Consider the following 20,251-nt stretch of genomic DNA (forward strand, 5'->3'; position numbering starts at 1 on the left):
CTATCCTAACAAACCATACATCAATGGAAAGCTTATTTATTCAGCTTTTCAAAAAAATGTGGTCCAGGGTCACAAATGTGCCTACTGCTCTACAATAGTAGGTGAAAAACAATGTGTGTAGTATTCATAAAACAGTAGGAGAAAAGTATGACAGTTTGAGAACTCAGACAGTTTGTGATTTCGAACGCAACTAATGTTTTCGTTTATTTTTTCCTACTTTTCACGTCTTTCATGTATAGATTTTTATTGTTTTACCCTTTTCCCAGAAATACTAAAATATTTAATCTAAATCAACTGAAATAAGAATTTATCTTAAAACATGACAATCCATCATAAAAATGTAAATTACTAAATTTAAAACTATGATAATCTGAACAAAGAGTGAAATAATCAGTTTTCTCATGTACATAAACTATAAAAATAGTGTCAGATCTTGATATGAAATTAGACTCACATCTAGTCTATCTAGTAGAACATTTTAAACCCTTAGGCTGTGTTGAAAATCCTTTAGCCAGTTTGGTGGCCTTTTAAAAATTGCTTGTAAATCTCTCATTACGCTATATTATCACCAAGTCTTGTATCTCAGTCTTGTTTTTTGGAACTAATTGGTTGCAGGTCTTATTGATCTGAGCTTATGCACCTCAGTTTTTGAGTGAAAAAAGGCATTATTTGTGGATAATTCTGACAGTGTTCACTCAAAAACTGAAGTAACAAGTGCAACTAGGCAGGAAAAAAAGTGCAAAAAAATTATAGAATTATAAAAATTATATAAATTATAGTGACAAAGTGTGACTATATTTGTGAGCATTTTGGATGCATAAAATTCTAGCTATTAAATTAGAATTATAAAGATGTTGGCCATTTGAAAAAAATAAAATAAATAATAATAATAATAATAATTTAAAAAAAAATCTAATGTAATTCACACCATTTCCACTATAGAATGTTATTAAATGTACAGTAAATAATCTGAGATGTGGTGCAAATGACACTGGAACTGTGTCCAGTGTGTCCAAAAATGGCAGAATTCTCCTTATGCATGCAAATCAAGTGTTGGACAATATAGTAGATACATTTATCAGACAAATTAAAATTTGAAACAAACCTTGCAGTATTTACTTCATAAATTCATCAAACCATTATCATACCATCAAGAGAAGTGACTTTTACTTGTACAGCACGTCTTACAATGAATATATATTGTATCAAATCATTTTTTTCAGAAAACCATGCCTTCGTATCCTCAGTGACTGGTTATGGCAAGAAACCTTCCCCCCCCCTCCCCACAAAATCAAGTGAAGAAAGACAAAACGCTAAGTAGGAACCAGGATTATCCTCCTCCAAGGCACACATTACAATAAATGTACATATTGCTAAATATTATCTACTTACATAATATGTATAATACTAATCACATGTTCATTGTGTTTATTATTCATATGAATAAATCTTGGTACAGACAAAAATAATTTGGGACTCATTAATACCATAATTTGAACACTATGACGTTGAGAATACTTCTACAGCAAGTACTCCAAGAGGCCAAAAGGTCAGGTGCTAACTTAATGGCATACTTGAGACCACAGGACAGACTCAGGCAAGCACAGGTCCGAGCGAGGCTTGGAAAACCTTTACTGTGAAATAATAGGAGTCAGGGGAGGACGTCAAAGGCTTGCTAGGTGGAGCTAGTGTGGGGCTGGACGGTCTGGTCATGGAAGGTGAGTCAGATCACTGTTGCCACTGTGATAATGAGGAGAAAGTAGCTGTGAGAGGAGCTGTTTGCAGCTCTTAAAAGGTGGAGGGCAACAATCCTCCCTCTAAAACACTAATGAGAACACATGGCGGCTTCTACAAGGCCATTGAAAACACAGACCTAACCCTACGGCCAATTAAAGAGGAATCTTTGCGAATGTTATTTTATGTTCATCATTATGTGGCCATGGAGACGTTGGCACGTAAACGAGCACCCGGGAGAGGGAGGGCTGATCTATTATCCATTTTCCTAATCTTGGTCACTCAACAGTTACAAATTAAATCTGAGGTTTCCAAGCAAATCTTAATGGACTGCTTTATCAATGAAAAGGTGATTTGGACTATGTCTGTCGGATACCACAGGTGCATTACGTGCGAGGGGGACGTTAGTGCACCCCAGCAATGTTTGCAAAGGGAAGCTGAAAGCACAACGATAGCCGGGACAAAAGACGACATAAAACCCTCAGCGCAAATGCTGCTCGATTGCCTGGAGCGAGACAGTAAATCTCTTAATCACACTGTGTTTGTGGGAGCTGCTTGCTTGGCTCTGGATATCAGGCCATGCAAAACTGTCAACCGCCCATAAATCACGAGGGCCGCTTTAACCTTTACAAGTGCTCTCCTCGGCTCCCTCAAATTGGTCACGGCAACAAAGTCCCGAATTGTAATGAATTGAGCATGGCCATGAGAGCTGACATGGTGACAGCGTCTGGAGCTTCTCAAAATGAGCGTGCTAGACTAGTGCCACGCGGGTTATTAGCATGATCTCAGCCTGTCGGTTTGAAAAAGCCAGAGTGGCATGTAATCTGTCTCTATTTAGCGAAGTGATGCTAATCCCTTTCATGAACTGAATCAGGTCCTCCAGTGTGAACTCGAATAAGACGAGGTATCTCCATCAACCACGACAATAGAGGAAGTGTCTGTTTACAGGAGCTAAAATATGAAATCAACAGTCTTTTTGATTGCTATTGCAGTAAATCAATAATATAGGTGTCACCCACTTCACAAAACAGCTTCTCACATGTATCATGGCTTCTTGCCAGCAACTTATTGGCAGCTCATTTCATTATCTGTTTTTGCAAAAGTTCGTTTGATCTTTCTGCATAATTGCATGTGTGAATGTTGCAACACAGAGGCTGAAAATCACTTTAACAATGTCTTACTTTCACTGTACCTCAAAAATAATAAGTATTATAATAAGGACAAAATAAAAACATATTTTACCTTAATTTTTTCTTCACACATCACGTGTCATGTTTCATCTTGAGCACTTATAAGCAAGTCTACCTGGTAAACAAGTGTACTTTTGATAAAATTTTATGATTTAAAGTCAAAGTCTGGGACAATCTTGTTTGATCTATATGATTAAAATGACATATTTCCTTTTTGAAATCAGGAACAAATAAATGTTATTCCAATTACATCAGTGGCACTTAAGAATTAATTTAATGAGAATTACTCTTTATTAATTAGTAAGCTAAATAAGTAACAAGTAATCCTGTACTGGCATTTTGTGGATGAGAACATGAACTCCAGCAGTACCCCTTTGTCGCTTTGCAGTCTGCCTTTATTTTCCACTATAAGGATTTTGAAAATGCAAAGCCACACAGGCAAACCAGCAAATGCACTTGAGTGCACAGGGATAGGATTTTCCTAGGTCTAAAAGCAAATCTGACAAGATCCACCAAGCTCCTTTTATTAAACAAAGAAAGCAAATGCAAGCAATATCTAACACGAAGATCCTTTCCCCTCCGAGAAGGAGAGCTAGCATTCATTTTGACCTTGCAAAGGCCTGCCGCAAAAATCAGGTGGTGTGTTGACAGATCATGTAGACCTACTGATAACTGAGTGTTCATTGCATGAAAGAAAGTAAGTAGGTGAATCATGAGGGACACAGAGTTGGAAAATTAAGTTTTATATGAATTCTCATTCTCATGTACAGATTTTTTTCCCACTAACTCCAAATATAGATGTCATTATCTATATATCTATATGTGAAACTGATATTTGAACTTCCTGTATTCAAATGAATCCAACATTATTAGTAACACCACTGTAACACAAATTCATTCCTTCTATTAACCGCAGTTCATCTGTAAATCAAAAAATTAGCATTAAAAGGAATACTTCACACAAAAATAAATGTTATTTACTCCTGATTCGGTCAGCAGTTTCAAGTTAACAGCTCACTGGAGGCATCTTCAATTTCAGCCTGTTCCTCACAGGAAGCTATTATAAGGTTTCAAAAGGCAGGGACTGTGTTGCATTGCAAATGGCCACCAAGCAAAATTAACAAGGCAGCTGAAAAGACTCCATGTCCTGTTTTAATTACTTGCTGAATTGCTGCCTAGTGTGTAAACCATTATTTGGCATCTTGTGCCCTCTGCCAAGTGCGGTAAACTATGGTGCTGATTACCGCACAACCGGCTACTGGCCAAAACACACAAGCCCTGAGCCGGGTAAAAGTAGCTAACCTCACTCGCTTGCATTTTGGCCCCAAAAGAAATACAAAACTGCACAATGGCAGCAGATGCCTGTCTGAAAACAAAATACAGACATGCTTGCATCCTTGGCACACACAGCTCGATGTTGAGGGCAACCCAGACTAATTTGTGTTGATAAATAAGACAGACTCTCAGTCTACATTATTTAATCCTGGGGAGCGGATGGCCTTGTTTTCACAGTGAATGCTCGTTCCCTGAACACTTAAAGAAAAGCCTCTGCGAATTGAGTCTCTCATACAGAGTAAAAAGACCAGTGTAGTAATGAAGTCCAACATTACATGAAAAGGTTTTTGTCTGATGCAAACTAGACCTCTTCGGTGCTTTGCTCTTGCTTTTATAGACTGTAGACTGTAAGGGTGGGCGGCATGACCAAAAACCTTATATCACTTAATATAAGAGTAATTGTAAATCATGGTAACGGTATACATAATGAAACGGTTATTTTTGCAATATTGAAACCGTTGTAGCTCAAACAGTATGGCACTAGCATTGCCAAGGTCATGGGTTTGATTCCCAGGTAAGCCGTGAATTGATCAAAGGTAAACCTGGAATACAATGCCAGTGAGCTGTTAAGTCGCTTCAGATAAAAGCATCTGCCAAATGCATAAATGTAAAATAACTTAGAAAAATGTATCAATAAAAGCATATCATGCTTTATATATAATATAATATAATATAATGAATGAATGAATGAATGAGTGAATGAATGAATGATATTATATTAATTATATTATATTATATTATATTATATTATATTATATTATATTACATTACATTACATTATAACAATTGGTTTGCATTAATCGAGTGAGTGAGTGAGTGAGTACAAGTTATTCATAAATACAAGTTATAGAATGAATGAAATCAAATACTATAAAATACAATAGAAAATAATAGGGGCTTTTAATAATATTTTATATTATTATTTTAATAATCATTCGGATGGATGGATGGATGGATGGATGGATGGATGGATGGATGACGAGACGAGACGAGACGAGACGAGACGAGACGAGAAGAGAAGAGAAGAGAAGAGAAGAGAAGAGAAGAGAAGAGAAGAGAAGAGAAGAGAAGAGAAGAGAAGAGAAGAGAAGAGAAGAGAAGAGAAGAGAAGAGAAGAGAAGAGAAGAGAAGAGAAGAGAAGAGAAGAGAAGAGAAGAGAAGAGAAGAGAAGAGAAGAGAAGAGAAGAGAAGAGAAGAGAAGAGAAGAGAAGAGAAGAGAAGAACCCATCTGTGACAGTTTGCAGAATGCATTATTTTTCGCTTGGTGCCAGATTCTTTAAACCACAATGAGGATATACTGCAGTATAAATGATACAGCAGAATCTCTTCCAGCCCTACAAGAATGTATTACTGTGAAGTAAAGTAAAAGTAAAAGCCTGCTTTCGTCATCTCCAGGCATATGAAAGCATCCCGTTAATGCGGAACACTTGTGCCTGTGTGCAATTCTGCTTATGTGCCTTTTAAAATGGTAACTGTACCGATATTAAGAGCTCCCAGCAGGCCCGTGTTAATGCTGTATATATATATACCGTATATATACACACACGTCACAGAAGCGGTGGTGATAATACAGCATCTGACCAGCACTGCAGTTTATGCACTGCTCATATATTGGGTTGAGACCTCATTAGCATGCCTGATGCAGATGCGAGAGAAAAGATGCACACACTGCTGATATATCGCTTTGGCCTAGATTTCCATTGTGGCGAGGGCAGCCTTAATTGATACTGACGGCCCTCTTAGCTTTGAGGGTAAAAGCCTGCAAAATTTCACCTGGGAGGTTTGACAAGGGCACGGCGATGGAGACCACTTCCCACTCACAGTCTGGGAATATTGTTAAATATGAAAAGACATGCGTGTAATTAACCACCACCATTTGATGAGTCTCTGCTAATTCTTCCGAGGATTTGTTATACCAATACTTAACTAGAAATAATAATTACACTGTGACTCTTGATTATCTATGCATTTTTTTAAACACTCAAATACTGTGTTTGATAAGTCTGTCTTCCAATGGATAATCCCTGGAGTAAAAGCAAGGAATTAAATTATGCGAAAACCAATTGTTTTCTTTAATATTGTCCTTTACCAGTGTCAAATCCAATTTGCTCAATCAACTTTCAGGATGATTTATTTTTCTGTTCTTAACATCTCCCCGTCCCACATATCTCTCTTCTTTTGAAGCGCCGGAAAATTTAATCTTAATTCGAAACGTACTTGCTGGACTCAGTCACGCTGGCGTTCTCTCGGTACAGAGCGAAGCCCCGTTTCCTGTCGACTCCACAGTGGGTAACCTGAGACTGCATTAAGTGAAAAGCCAAGTGTGAGCTGCCACTGACTCTGTCCTCGCTGCCTGTTCAATTAGAAGAGGACACAGGCCAAATATATTTCTGTATGAAGTCATGCAGATTTGGCCTCGGGTTTAACACCGTACCGCCATATGACAGACGGTGACTTCTCCAAAGGGCTGAGACATTGCTGAGTGGCCCTAATTAGTCTACATATGTCACCTAGAACAGTTTCTATGGCAAACTGCTCTCCCATGTTCCAACACATGTCCATGTTTTATTAAAATTAGTAGGGGAATATGCTACACATGCATACAGATCGTACACAGCTAGAATTACAAATGCAAAAAATTTTTCTTCTACTACAGGTCTGTAGAGGTAAGGCATGATCATTTTCTGGCAAAATACATCAATCCAAAAGGCTTGGATATGATTTACTGGTGCTTTTTATTGGATTTTGCATAATAATACTGATATAAAATTAAAGATGTCTCATGGTGATAATGCTAAGATGATTTAGTGGATTATTACTTTGGTAGGTAACATGATTTTCATTTATATTTCTGAATTTTCTGTATCTCTTTATTATAACTACATTTCCCCTATTTTGTTTAGCTACATTTTCAGTAATAAAAAGGCCAAAAGAAACCATTTGATTTGAATGAAGCTGATATCAGGGTACAAATAATGTACTATCCTTATCTTTCTGTCACATGTTTGGGATGCTTTTTTTGCATATCAATCCTTTATTTACAGTTAAAACAAAAAAAATGTCTAAACAGCTGTAAATACACAAACCCTCGGAACCTGATCTAATGAGATCTACAAAGATATCTCATTAGCTATAAATTCTCAAGGCATTTTAAAAGGCTAATGTGCTGTAATACCAGACCATCTATAACACACCACTCTAAAAGTGGTGTTTCAGTGCTTCATTAAAGTCGACGACATGAAACGAAAATTCAACCTATTCACATCTATTTTCTAAATACCTGTAATAGATTTTTTTTTTTTTTGACCTTGTCATCTTAAAATAAAAATGTCATAATGTATGCCGGACTTCTCCAGTTTTTTAGTCTGCTAAAACTTCACCTCTTTTCATCTACCCCCATTTTTTTTGTGCTACACCCACATCTCAAAACCAATCAAAAAATTATGCGTAGAACCAAGTCTGTTCCTGTTACACCTGAATGCATGTCACAATATGGAATAAAAATCTGCAATAATTTACGCTTTATCATGACTTCAGGAAGAGATTATCTCCTTTTTATATTTATTTTTTGTTACTCAACCTCATGTCATTCCAAATCTGTATGACTTTCTCTTCTGAGGAAGGCAAAAGGTGATTTTTTAAAGAACATCCTGGCCACTCTTGTTAATATAATAAAAGTTAATCAGAAATGAGTAAGTCAAACAGCAAAATGGTAAATTACCATAAACGCATCATAGAAGTGGTCCTTCTGACTTGCATGCTATATTCATAGACTTCTGAAGTCATGTAATAGCTTTGTGTGCAATTTACACAATTTAACTCCCTGAAAATGTTGACATCTGCTCTAATCTTCAACTCACTGGTTCACTGATTTGGATACACACTGGACAACAGTTCACTGGAGAGGAAGATTATCAGTGAATATAGTCTTAATTTTAAGTCTGTTCCTCCCACAAAGCTCTTATATGACTTCAGAAGATTTTAAATATAGTGCACAATTCACATGAACCACTTTTAAGCTGCTTTTGCACCCTTTTCAAAACTTGAAATCCCATTTATTGTAATTGCATAGAAAAGAGCAACCAGACTATTATTCAAAATGTCTCCTTTTGTGTTCCACAAACCCATGTGATGGCAGAATTTCCATGTTTGGCTGAGCTATTCCTTGTAACATGATTGAATCACCCAACTTTTCTACAAATTTCAGTTACATCATAGATAATGCAAACATTTTTGCAGTCAAACTGCATTTTAAGTGCAGAAGAAGAAGATAAGACAAACCCTCAACCAAACGATTATAAAACAGACAGACCAGATCAGATAATGTTTAATAATTTCCAACTCCTGAGCCCTTGAGTTCCTTAAAAGCAAACATTTTACCTTGACAGCTAGGTGCGTTATCCAGTTAGGCATTGTGATAAGAACATCTTCATGTTATGTAAGGCCTTGAAGCACATCATCTTGCTTACCTTCAGTGCAGTATTTCCCTTTGTAGCCAGTATTGGAGCAATCACACAGCACCTCACTGTCATGAATGGAGCAGCGTCCTCCGTTGCTGCAGGGGTTTTGTTTGGTACACAGGTATTCCAGATCGTTCTTCACGCCCTGACTGTCCAGGAGAGCAGGAGGAGTCTCTCCTAACTTCAAGTTGGCGATCAGGCCTCGGAAAGGTGGCTCGTATTTGACCGTGCTGGAGGTGAGGGCCGAGAGACGCACGTCCGGTGGGATCCCACCCACATACAAGTCGCTGGCCACCATCATTTCCCTTCGCTTGGACTTCACCTCCACCACTTTGCTCTCCCCATCCATCGCCAGCATGGTCTCACGGTAATTCCTCGTGAGCAGTATGCGATGCCAGCGTTCGTCGTTGATGTGCGTCTCCATGTGCAACGAGGCCGGCTCGCCGCAGTGGATGGCGAAGCGCAACTGCAGACGGCCGTCGTTGATCAGGAGCTCCAGGAAGTCACAGTTGCCGCCATCATCCAGGTACAGCACTACAGCTTTGCTGATGTTCGTCTTCATGGTGAAGCTCAGCTCTCCGGTGGCTCCCGCCTCCCAGGGTTCATAGCGAACCCACTGACCCGGCAGACCATCAAACTCCAGAGCTGCAGTGATAGCTATGGCCACCATGAGCCCCAGCCAAAAGGAGGCCCGCGAGAACTTCGCGCCGCACCTCCACTTCCGTGTCATCATCTTCCAAGTGTGCTCCTAATCCTCCTTTTCTAATGTTCCGTTTCTCTTAATCCACTGCAGAGGAGAGATTTATTCCCAGTCTAGCGTATTAATATATCTGGCCTTTTCCAAAATAGCGCTGCAGAATTGGTAAGATCCCAGTTTTCTAAAAAAAAAACTAATATTTAAGAGTTTCTTTTCACTAGATTCTCCATCTTGATTCTCTTCTGAGTATCTCCATTGAGGAACACTTCTGAAAGACCATGTAAGAAAAAAAAACTCACACAGTACTTACTTAGTGCTTTGAAATCTAAAACTGCCCTAAAAATCTAGTTGACTCGACATGTTAAAAGACCGATTTATGCATCTCACCCTCTGGTGAAAGTAGGATTACTGCTGCGGTTGTATTTTTCGTTTTGTGGGTAGTAGGTCAAATACATGATTTCTTTCCACAGCAAACCTCAGCTCCCCTTAGAGAAGTGCATCTGCATTCCACCGGCAAGACGTCACCACCAGAAATCCTCTGACCAGGCCTCTGAAAGTAAAAAAAAAGAAAAAAAAGACAGTATGTTATTTTATTACCAAAAACGGTTACAAACTTGCATGTGCCCCTAAATTTTATCTGTGACTCACATCAAAGTGCAATAATTTCTGACCTTTTATTGTGAATTTCTATTAGGAGGCCAGTTTGATCAAAATCAAGACCTGGCAGTGTCATTCCCTCAGCTGCGGATCTTTGAGAGTAACAGACTGGGCTAGTTGACAGATCCCCTCATTCGCTTTGCAAATTTGCTGATCAGTTCACAGATGAATATTCACAAACCAGCTCGCAGCTAGTGTTTTAAACAGCTCTGAGCCTCCTGAAGGCCTCTTAGTCAATCAACACCTCTCTCTTTCACCCATATAGTGGCTAAGCATAGTAGTGCAGTAGTGACAGCGTCCGACAACAGAGGATGCCAGATAATAAGACAGAATGTGAGTGTAGTACGGGCATCAGGTGAGGAGTGTAAATGATGCATGTTTATTAATGAGTATGCAGCGGCATGATCACACCATACTCCTTTTATTTGGGTGAGCTGTATGTGTGCTGAATTCATTAAAGGGAATATGCAAATCTGCGATAACTGCTCAACGGTTACAGCAAATCAACAGTAACATCTGATCTTGCAGGTCAGTTTTAAGTGCTAGACTGTGGAGTTTACAGCAGACTACTGCAATATACAGCACACTGTAGAAATTACACATCATATAACCAGTCATATATCAAGAGTCTGGAGATACTGTATGGCACTGTATGTTCATCTCCATAACTTAATCATCATTTGATTAATTACTACTTGTTCAACAGAAAACACAAAATAGCTCTTTTTAAAAAATAAAAAAAAAAACTTTAATGCTTGGTTTCTGTGGAATAGTTGGATTAAAACTGAGGCAAGTTTTTCACAAAGTTTTGTGAATGATATAGTATACATTTATAAATAATTGCACCATTCAATCAATCAATCAATGTTAGTCGTAATGGTTTAATAAATTAAGAAATAAATACATACATAAAAATAATTTTAAAGCCTAATTTATATACAAATGAAAATGAATTAATTAAAATATCCATGGCCATTTCAGTGAATGAAAGAAATGCTGCCATGGTCAAAATGAAACAAACAGCTTGTTTTTCCATGAATATATAGTATAAAAGCAATAATAATAATAATAATAATAATAATAATCCTATATTTAAAATAAATAAATAAATAATAGTTAGCTGTTATTTTTATTATTATTATTATTGTTATTATTATTATTATTTACTTACTACTACTACTACTACTACTGTTATCTTTAAATAAATAAATAAATAAGACCTAATTTATATATAATGACAATGACTTTGTTAAAATACCCACAGAGCAGCACTATTTCAGTGAATTTATCTCCCTGTTAAGCTAGAATGCAGGTGGTTAGATGAATAAGGGAACAAGTGAAGTGAATAAGACATAATACAAGTTTTTGAGATGAATTACCACGAACAAATGTGGTGCAACTGCTCAGTAAATTTGGCCCTGAAAAACAGATCACTGTGCAGCAAGGTGCCGTACAGAGCTCTGGGGTCCCCTCTGTTCCTCTGGCCTCATCAGTATCCATAAATAAAGGTGTGTGCATGGCGGAAGACATCACATTGAAGCAATATGCACTCCGTGAGTGGAGAAAAATTAATTTGATCACAAAAAATGCGGGCTTAATTTCTCATTTGCTTCTAATTAAGTACTGTGATCATGCACAAGAGGACTTTTCAAAAGACCTTGAAAGTGACAACAGCCTTTCTGCCTTTTGAAACCTGCCCTTAAATAATGCTCTGCACTCGTTGGAGAAAGAGCATAGGGGAAAAACTGAAGGGTCTATTGGGTCGTTTTCTGCAAATAGTAGATGGTGGGGGGGTGGGGGGGTGAAGTGTTGAAGATAAATTAAAAGGCCTGTTTTGAAAGGCTAACAACAGCACAGAATCTGTGGAAAATCTTCAAAAAGGTCTTGTGAAATAAGACGTTTTGTTTGTCAAATGATTAGTGACTAAATTTCTTAATAGCAGTTCCATACAGCACGCAGCACTGTGCAATAAAGCCAACATGCACACATGGGGATGGGCAGGGAGAGAAATATGAAGCATAATTGGAATGAAAAGTAGTTCAAATTAGATCAAATTGGCTCCTGTAACACTCAATCCTTTGCTATTCCAAATACAGTATATTAGCCATGTAATTCCGCTTTAACGCAGCAGACAGACTGTTCTCCCTGCAGAAGGATCATTTTGTACAGCTGCATTGCATGCATTGTGCTGGAAGTGACAGTGACTTTATTGTCTTTAAGTAACAAAACGACAAATGTAGGTGTCTCTCAAAGCGACCCCATCTTGCACTTTATCAGCACATGTCAACGTGCCCTGGGTGCGTGGCGTTTTCATTTTTAACCAAACAGGTCTTGCTAAACATATGCAGGTTGGGAAACCAGTTGGAAATCCAAATAGAAAACATTCCTCTCTTTCTCCCGGTATGGTCATTGTCATTGAAGTCATTATCTGCCCTTGAGAGTGATGCATGACTACAACACAGCGCATAACAATGAAGAGAGCAGAAGAGGTGACCCTGACACAGCATTTGGCATGTTTCTGTCCACTTATGACAGTGAGAAAACCCACTCCGAATTGTTATCTACCCCCTAATGATGTTTTAGCGCAGATTTAAGCACTCAACACTTGCTGATCAAAGGCTGGTTCCCAGGTCAGTGTGCTATCTGAGCTAGAACCAAATAGAATTAGCCATGCTTTCTGCTCTTACATTGGAGAGTAATGGACAGCATAAGGATGCACTGAGGGCACTTTAGGGAGCGAGTCCATGGCGTGAATGTACAATTAGCACATACGCAGCAAAACGCCCACTGAATACATGAGCATCTTTTGTCAAGCTTATATTTAAAGATCACACTCGAATTAGTGCATTCATATTCAATTAAGCACTGCGGTTCTGCCTCACATTATTTCCTCTTGATGTTTCTTTTAATTAGCCAAATCAAATTGACATGATTAAAAACAGAGTCCTCCTCCGCCACCTACCCACACGAAATGGCAGTTCCGGAAAAAATCTGCCCCTTTTTGTAGCTGCAGAACAGCATCCGGGGCTGTGCTAAGCAGGAATGGCAGACGGTTAGCAAATGGATGGTTCAGATTGTGCATTCACGACTTCAGCGCTTGGTCCATATGAGGAGAGATAATTGAGATGAGGTATGTGACTAGTCGCGAGGGAGAAGGCAGCCCGCTGCAATGGCAGAGAAGCCGTCTGTCCTTTCAGCACCACGGACAGCAGTCCTGCCATCAGTGAGAGCTCCAGGCTTGGATGTGAGATCAGTAGAGCGGCATAGGATGCAGCTGAAATCCCATTTAAGCAGAACTGTGTGAGGCTCAGAAGGAGAGAGCTGTAAGCTTAAAGTCCCAGATGATTGGGCTAACTCCACCTGTCTGATGGACGAAGGGTTCAAAGAAAGAGCAGGCAGAGGCTAGCAAACTCTTTGACATGCTTTCTGTAATCTAACACCCACTGGACCATTGCTTCAACCCATCTTTGTGGAAAACCTGCCCTTTTTACTGTGAAGTCTCATTGGAGGTGGGAATGCATTCAACCCAGGGCTGCCAACCACAGGTCTGTGGAGAACACGGACTACATAAAACTCCTCTTGACATTTCCAAACTCTTAACTAATTTCTAACTTTCCATCTCATGATCTGAGAGATGAGACATTATATCAGGGTGTTTCTTCAACATTAAGCAATTATATCCTAGGAGATGATATTTATCTTTTTGTTATATAAACGTCTGTAATAAAACGGTATTAAAAACTTTATCACGCAATTTTTCTTTTTAAATAATGACTTTTGTTTTATAAGAGTACATCCATAAAATGTACATAAAAGACCCAGACTTTTGATCTTAAAATATGAAAATCCATCCATACTTTTATATTAGATTAGATTAGATTAGATTAGATTAGATTAGATTAGATTAATTTCTACATTGGAGTCTTGAGTCATGGCTGGTCATAGCTACTGCATATTATTTATTTTCAGTACTTTCAAAGAAAAACTATGGCTAGTCCTGCTCATTATGCAGATAATTCAGGTCTTATTAAAACTGAGTGCTTGCCAGTGCTGTGTGGAGGTGTTGAGGAAAACCTCCAAATGTACACATCATGAGTTATCATCAACTTGCTTAGCAGGGAACAAGTGTTTACCATTTGCACAGCAGTAATTGTGTCTAAAAAAGCTAAACAGGAGCATACAAAAAGATTCACTTCATTGTATACATTTACACACTTGAGATGCTCTTGACAGCTTGAGGTGAATACGAGCAGGAACTCGAGGATTGACAAGGGACAGTTCTAGAGGAATATGATCTTCATAAGCATTTATATCAAAGCTCAGCCAAATGTTGCTGGATGAAGAGGCTCTCTGTGAATACCATCCATCGGAGTGCAGCAGGAGTTGTGATGCTCCATTAAAAACATGTGTACGTGTAAATGTGAGATGGAGAGAGAAGGAGAAGGAAGAAAGGAGGGGGTGAAAAGAGGGGGTGGACGGAGACAAGCAAAGTCGCTGGAGGGAGAAATAACACTTACAAATGAAATGCTCAGACACACAATTCCATTATTAAAGTGTCTAACATGTGATCCAAAGACAACTTTAATTGCGCAGGTGCCTAAAACGATTGCACTGTCTACACGCATTCAGAACATCCGTGAAGTCTCGGGAAGAATCATGCAGAACATGAAGGAGAGGGAGGAGGGAACCTTGGGAGGCGGAGCGAGTTTGATTGACGCATGTCTCGACTCCAGCGACAGCTGCGGAGTCCACTCAATGACAAATTGTCAAGCACATAATCGCAGGGTAAAACATACAAGATCTAATTACCACACATTGTCTGAGTTTCCCCTTCATTCGATCGTGACGCCTCGGGGAGAATCATGCAGAACGTGAAGGGAGGGGGAGGAGGGAACCCTGAGAGGCGGAGCTATTTTGATTGACGGATGCCTCGATTCCGGCGACAGCTGCGGAGTCCACTCAATGACAAATTGTCAAGCACATAATCGCAGGGTAAAATACACAAGATCTAATTACCACACATTGTCTGAGTTTCCCCTTCATTCGATCTTGCAGGTGCCAGAAATAATTGCCATGTCTGAAAAGCAAAGAGTAGGCAAAGGCAAATCGAGAGAACTGCGGCTAATGGAATACGGGCCGAGGCGACTGTTGTTTTAAAAACCCCTCCGGTAAGAAACCATTGAGCTGTGAGGTGGGTACTGCAAGTATGCACGCGTTGTGTTTTTCCTGACATATTGCAGAGTACGCAAAAAAGCCTCTCAGAATATCTGCTGTGTCATTGCGTTATCTGATTTGCCATTCTGTCTGTTTTTCCAGCATGCTTCCGCTGTTTGGAGGGTTTAACGGCTGTAGGAAGTGGGGTGGTTTACGGCATTGATTGTGAAGCTGCGGGTTGACAGGGGTGGAAGTGTGGTCAAGACGTTGTGTGGCGGCTCTTGCAAGGGGACAGAGCTTGGCGGCAGGGATGTGAATGGTGGCGAGGGGAAGGGAGGAGACTGTCTTGGCTGAGTGGATGGAGAGGCCCTGGAGACCCTGGTGTGATGTAGTGCCGTGCGGAGCATGGCGCGAGCGATGAGGTCAGGGCACAGCAGATACAGCATGTGGGCCTGCAGTCCTACAGGACCGTCTCATTTGTTTCCTATCACTTCCACAGTGCAAAGGGAGGCCTGAGCAAGCAGGAACCAGGGGGAGGACATAAATAAAGCTACGCACATGTCACATCTTGAGGATGATATGACACACAATGCTGGGGTTCAATCTGCTCCACACGCACGGGGTCGTAGATCCTTGGGGGAAAACCACAGGACTTGTACTTTACAACATTCACTGTAATATTGAAAGAAATTGTTGAAAGTTGCAAATACATGTCCTTTCTCCCCCCTGTGCCCAGAATCTTCATACAGGTAAAGATCAGCCATGGCAGGTGTATGACTATTTAATGAACTAGAAAGAGAGCAAAACAGTCTGGTTCTCAAAGAAAAACCCCATTAATTTCCTCCAACATCAATGTTTAAACATTTTAAGACAGACCTACAGTACCATGAGCTCTGAAGTCATTAGGGTGAAGATATATACTTTTGTAAAAGCTACAAGACAGTGTTTTCAACTACAAAAATGACATTTAATAGCCTCAGTAATTGTGAACAACTACATTACCCATGATCCATCAATTTCTGTTTATTTGTTTTTTAAAAAAGTTTCTACCTTTCATGAAAAATTCCATCATTGGTAATTTTAGTACATTTTTCTCAGATATTCCTTTAAAAATAGTCTAAGAAAGTGACATTATTTGCCGATATGTTCAAAATAATAATATATCAAACTGCAACAGACTTTCTTTCATTTTTTTTACATTTTGGAAAATGTATATGACCAATAAGAATAATACATAATTAAATCAATCATATATTATTATTAAATGATTTGTGTATACTTATTAATTTAAACATTGTGACAAACAAAAGATTTTGGCAATACTTTACAAAAAGTTTTCACTAGCTAACATCAGTTAAAGGGGTCATATGATGCGATTTCAATTTTTCCTTTCTCTTTTGAGTGTTACAAGCTCTTGGTGCATAAAGAAGATCTGCAAAGTTGCAAAGACTAAAGTCTCAAATCCAAAGAGATATTCTTTATAAAAGTTAAGACTTGTCCACGCCCTCCTAAAATGCCTCGTTTAAACACGCCCCCACATGTCTACGTCACTGTGTGAAAAGATTTGCATAACACCGCCAAAATGTTCATGCAAAGAAAGAAGGCGTAACTTTTATTCTCCGGAGTCCAGCCTGGGGTCATCACATGTGGTTACCGCAAGCCCGCCGGCCACTCCTTCGTCGAGGCCGTTCCTCACTCAAGCCCGCCGGGCGCTGCTCACTCAAGCCGCTGTGTGTTTCGTTGTGAAAGCGAAACTACTTTGTTTGGGCGCCGTAACTGTGATTCTCGCTGTGGTATTGTCCGTTGTGAAAGTGAAACTACTTTGTTTGGCCTTCGAAAAGAGGACAATATCCGCTTCGTCATGCCTAGAGCTGATCCGTGCTGGTCGCTGAGGAAATACATCAACTTCAGTAAGTACGTTTTCATTTAAAGGATTTGCCATTGATGATTCAAACGCAAGTTTTGAACAGTGTAGAGTAGCACTTGTAGTTTGCCGTTTCAGAAAGGCGGGGCATAGAGGAGAAACAATAATGTACAGTATGTGGAAAATAATGTGTTTTTTGAACCTTAAACTGCATAAACACATTTCATTACACCAAATACACAAAATAATGTTCTTTTTAGCAACATCATATGACCCCTTTAAAGAATTTGCCACTGATGATTCAAACGCGAGTTTTGAGCAGTGTAGAGTAGCACTTGTAGTTTGTCATTTCTCCGATCACAAATGCAGACATGGTTTTATGTTTATGCGGCGCAATACGCAACGCAATGCGTAAAAACACAGTATAAGTCATTATAATCAGTAATTATGTCCCCACTGGATGCAACAAATGCCTCGTTTGTAATGGGTTTTATTGGTTTTGTCTTGTCGCGCCGGGACACACGGAAACACAATATGGTAAGGGGCGTAACATTTTCGTCACACGCTTGAGGTATTCAGTCAATCACAACGCACTGGATAGCTGGCCAATCAGCGTATACCTCGCTTTTCAGAATGATGAGCTTTGTAAAAATCGACACATTTCAGAAAGGTGGGGCATAGAGGAGAAACAAAAACATTATGTGGAAAATAATGTGTTTTTTTAACCTTAAACAGCATAAACACATTGCATTACACCAAATACACAAAATAATGTTATTTTTAGCAACATCATATGACCCCTTTAACTACATTAGTTAACATGAGCTAACAATAAAAAATGTTTATAAAGCATTTATTAATCTTATTTGAAGTTAATCTCAACATTAACTAATACATTACTAAAATCAAAAGTTGTGTGTTAACATTATTAATGCACTGTGAACTAACATGAAAATTTTTCTTAACTAACATTAGTTAATAATGTTACTTATGTTAAAGTGATACCAATATTTTTAACAAACAAAATAACATTAGGGTTCAAAAGCAGTGATGTCCATACTGAAATTAATTTCTCCTTTGCATTTTGAGCACTGTTCAGCGGATTCTTAAACACCTCTGATTGGCCAATGTGTTCACACACTCAACATATGTCTGTGATTGGGTACAATGATCATCACTTCGAAAACATGTTGTAAATACACATATTTTACGCTCTTCACACGTTTTACACCGGATGCCCTTCCTGCCGCAACCCAGCCCTGAGAGTGCACTAACTCATGCAACCCCAGTGCTGGGACACACTCACTCACTCATTCACACACACACACTCACTCACTACGGCCAATTTACTTTGTCCAATTCACCTATACTGCATATATTTGGATTGTGGGGGAAACCGGAGCTACATTTCATCATCAGTATATTTTAATTAAAATCCTTTCATTACAGTCATGTGTTCTTTGGTCTTATCTTTATTATTCGCAATGGCATCAAAAATCCTGTCCAAAAAAAAAAACACATTCCTGTCAGAAAATGAGTAGCGCTCACCAATCCTTGTTTTATTTTTATTTTTCCTTCAAATCAAAGTTTGTATGCTTTGAGCTGGTTGGTTTGATTCATATCATAGAACTCTTTATTGAACAATGTTCTAAGATACCTATTGAGATAATGGATGTGAAAAAATACTTTCAAAATAAAACGTGGCCAGAGAACAACAGATTCCATTGCAAAACATTTGTCATTCAGACAATTCTCCAGTGAATCTTGTCTATCATTAAATGGACAAGGATGAACCTCTCTGTTTCGAATCCAATCAATATATATCCACAACACCTCACGATGGATGGCAGGTGTGACCTCAGTGGCTCTCGAATGGAATCAAATGTAAAGAAAATCAATACGGTGAGAATCAACAACAGGGAACGAGGGGTGACAGTCTTTAGTTAACTGATGCTTCTGGCTCGGCCCACGCAGTTCGACAACAAAGTCATTGCCTAACTTGCTCATCCTGTCCCCAGCTTTTTACGCTAACCGGCTGTGACAACTATGACACAAGCAGTCACATTAGCGTACCACTTCAGTTTGTATCCCGTGCAATTTACCTTCCTCAGTGGATACCAAAGTGACACAGCGGCATTATTTCTCCCCTCTGCTGTACGCAACAAAGCCATGTATGTATTCAATGAGCGGAAATGTGCACACGCGCAACACGGGCCCAAACCACTGCTGTTAACCGCAACTGATATTATCTATTCTGTTTAAAAAAATAAATCACAAGCCATATGAGATGGAGCTCAAAGTCATGAAAAACATGATACAACATATCTAGACATTACAGAGATGTAGGTGAATCATAAACTAACATGTTGCTAGACTGTTTAACCTCATAAGACACATTAAAATTTAGGGATGCACCGATACCACTTTTTCCAGTACTCGCCCGATACCGATACTTTTATTTTTGGTACTTGCCAATACAGAGTACCGATACCAATATTTTTATTGCATTTGTACATTTTTAAAATATTGGGTACAGAAACCAAAAGAGTATGTATAATGTAGTTGGTTAACTCCATTTATCAAATAGATACAGTCAAACCAAAATGTATAGACCCCTTCAACATTTCTCACATTATCACAGTTTATTCGCAATAGTTTCGAAAATGGTAATAAAATATGACAAGAACTCAGAGTTAAACTGTGTGAGAACAAATTCAGCTTGATAATGTCAGATAACTTTGATAGAAAGGTATGTAATGGATTACAATCAACCAAAATTTATTCAGACAGCTGTTAGTATGACAGTATTTACACAACTATCAATTCTTAGTCGGGCAACCCTTAGCCTTAATGACAGCCTGTAGTCTCCTGGGCATGCTGTCACCCAGCTTCATGCAAACCTCAACTTCAATGTTTTTCCCAGACTCGGTCTGAATAATTTTTAGACCCAAATTTGTATCAATTTTACTGGTAATCCACTGTATGAAGAATTTTTGGGTATGATTTGTCACAGTTTACTTTATTTTGCTATCCTCACTTACATAAATGAACTATAGTGTCCTGCACCCACTAGGAAAAAAAATATAAAAAAGGATATCTGGGCTCTGAATAATTTTTGGTTGGACTGTATATCCTTCGGTTATTTTCACACTTAATTATG

General features: G+C 38.8%; 1 protein-coding gene across 3 annotated transcripts in view; it reads right to left on the bottom strand.

Annotated features, from left to right (window-relative positions):
- The window catches only part of LOC107669357 (neurexin-1-like), a 414,348-nt gene that overhangs the window by 312,451 nt on the left and 81,646 nt on the right, over nucleotides 1-20,251 (bottom strand). For 2 of the 3 annotated variants that reach the window (XM_016461539.1, XM_016461538.1), the window contains exon 2: nucleotides 8,729-9,966. In XM_016461539.1, the coding sequence (XP_016317025.1) occupies nucleotides 8,729-9,452 (724 nt within the window). In that variant the 5' untranslated portion in view covers nucleotides 9,453-9,966. The remainder of the gene's footprint in view (nucleotides 1-8,728; nucleotides 9,967-20,251) is intronic. The other variant, XM_016461537.1, reaches the window with a different exon arrangement.

This window comes from Sinocyclocheilus anshuiensis, unplaced genomic scaffold (genome assembly GCF_001515605.1).
Source record: "Sinocyclocheilus anshuiensis isolate Anshui unplaced genomic scaffold, SAMN03320099.WGS_v1.1 scaffold180, whole genome shotgun sequence".
In the NCBI taxonomy this organism is placed as follows: Eukaryota; Metazoa; Chordata; class Actinopteri; order Cypriniformes; family Cyprinidae; genus Sinocyclocheilus; species Sinocyclocheilus anshuiensis.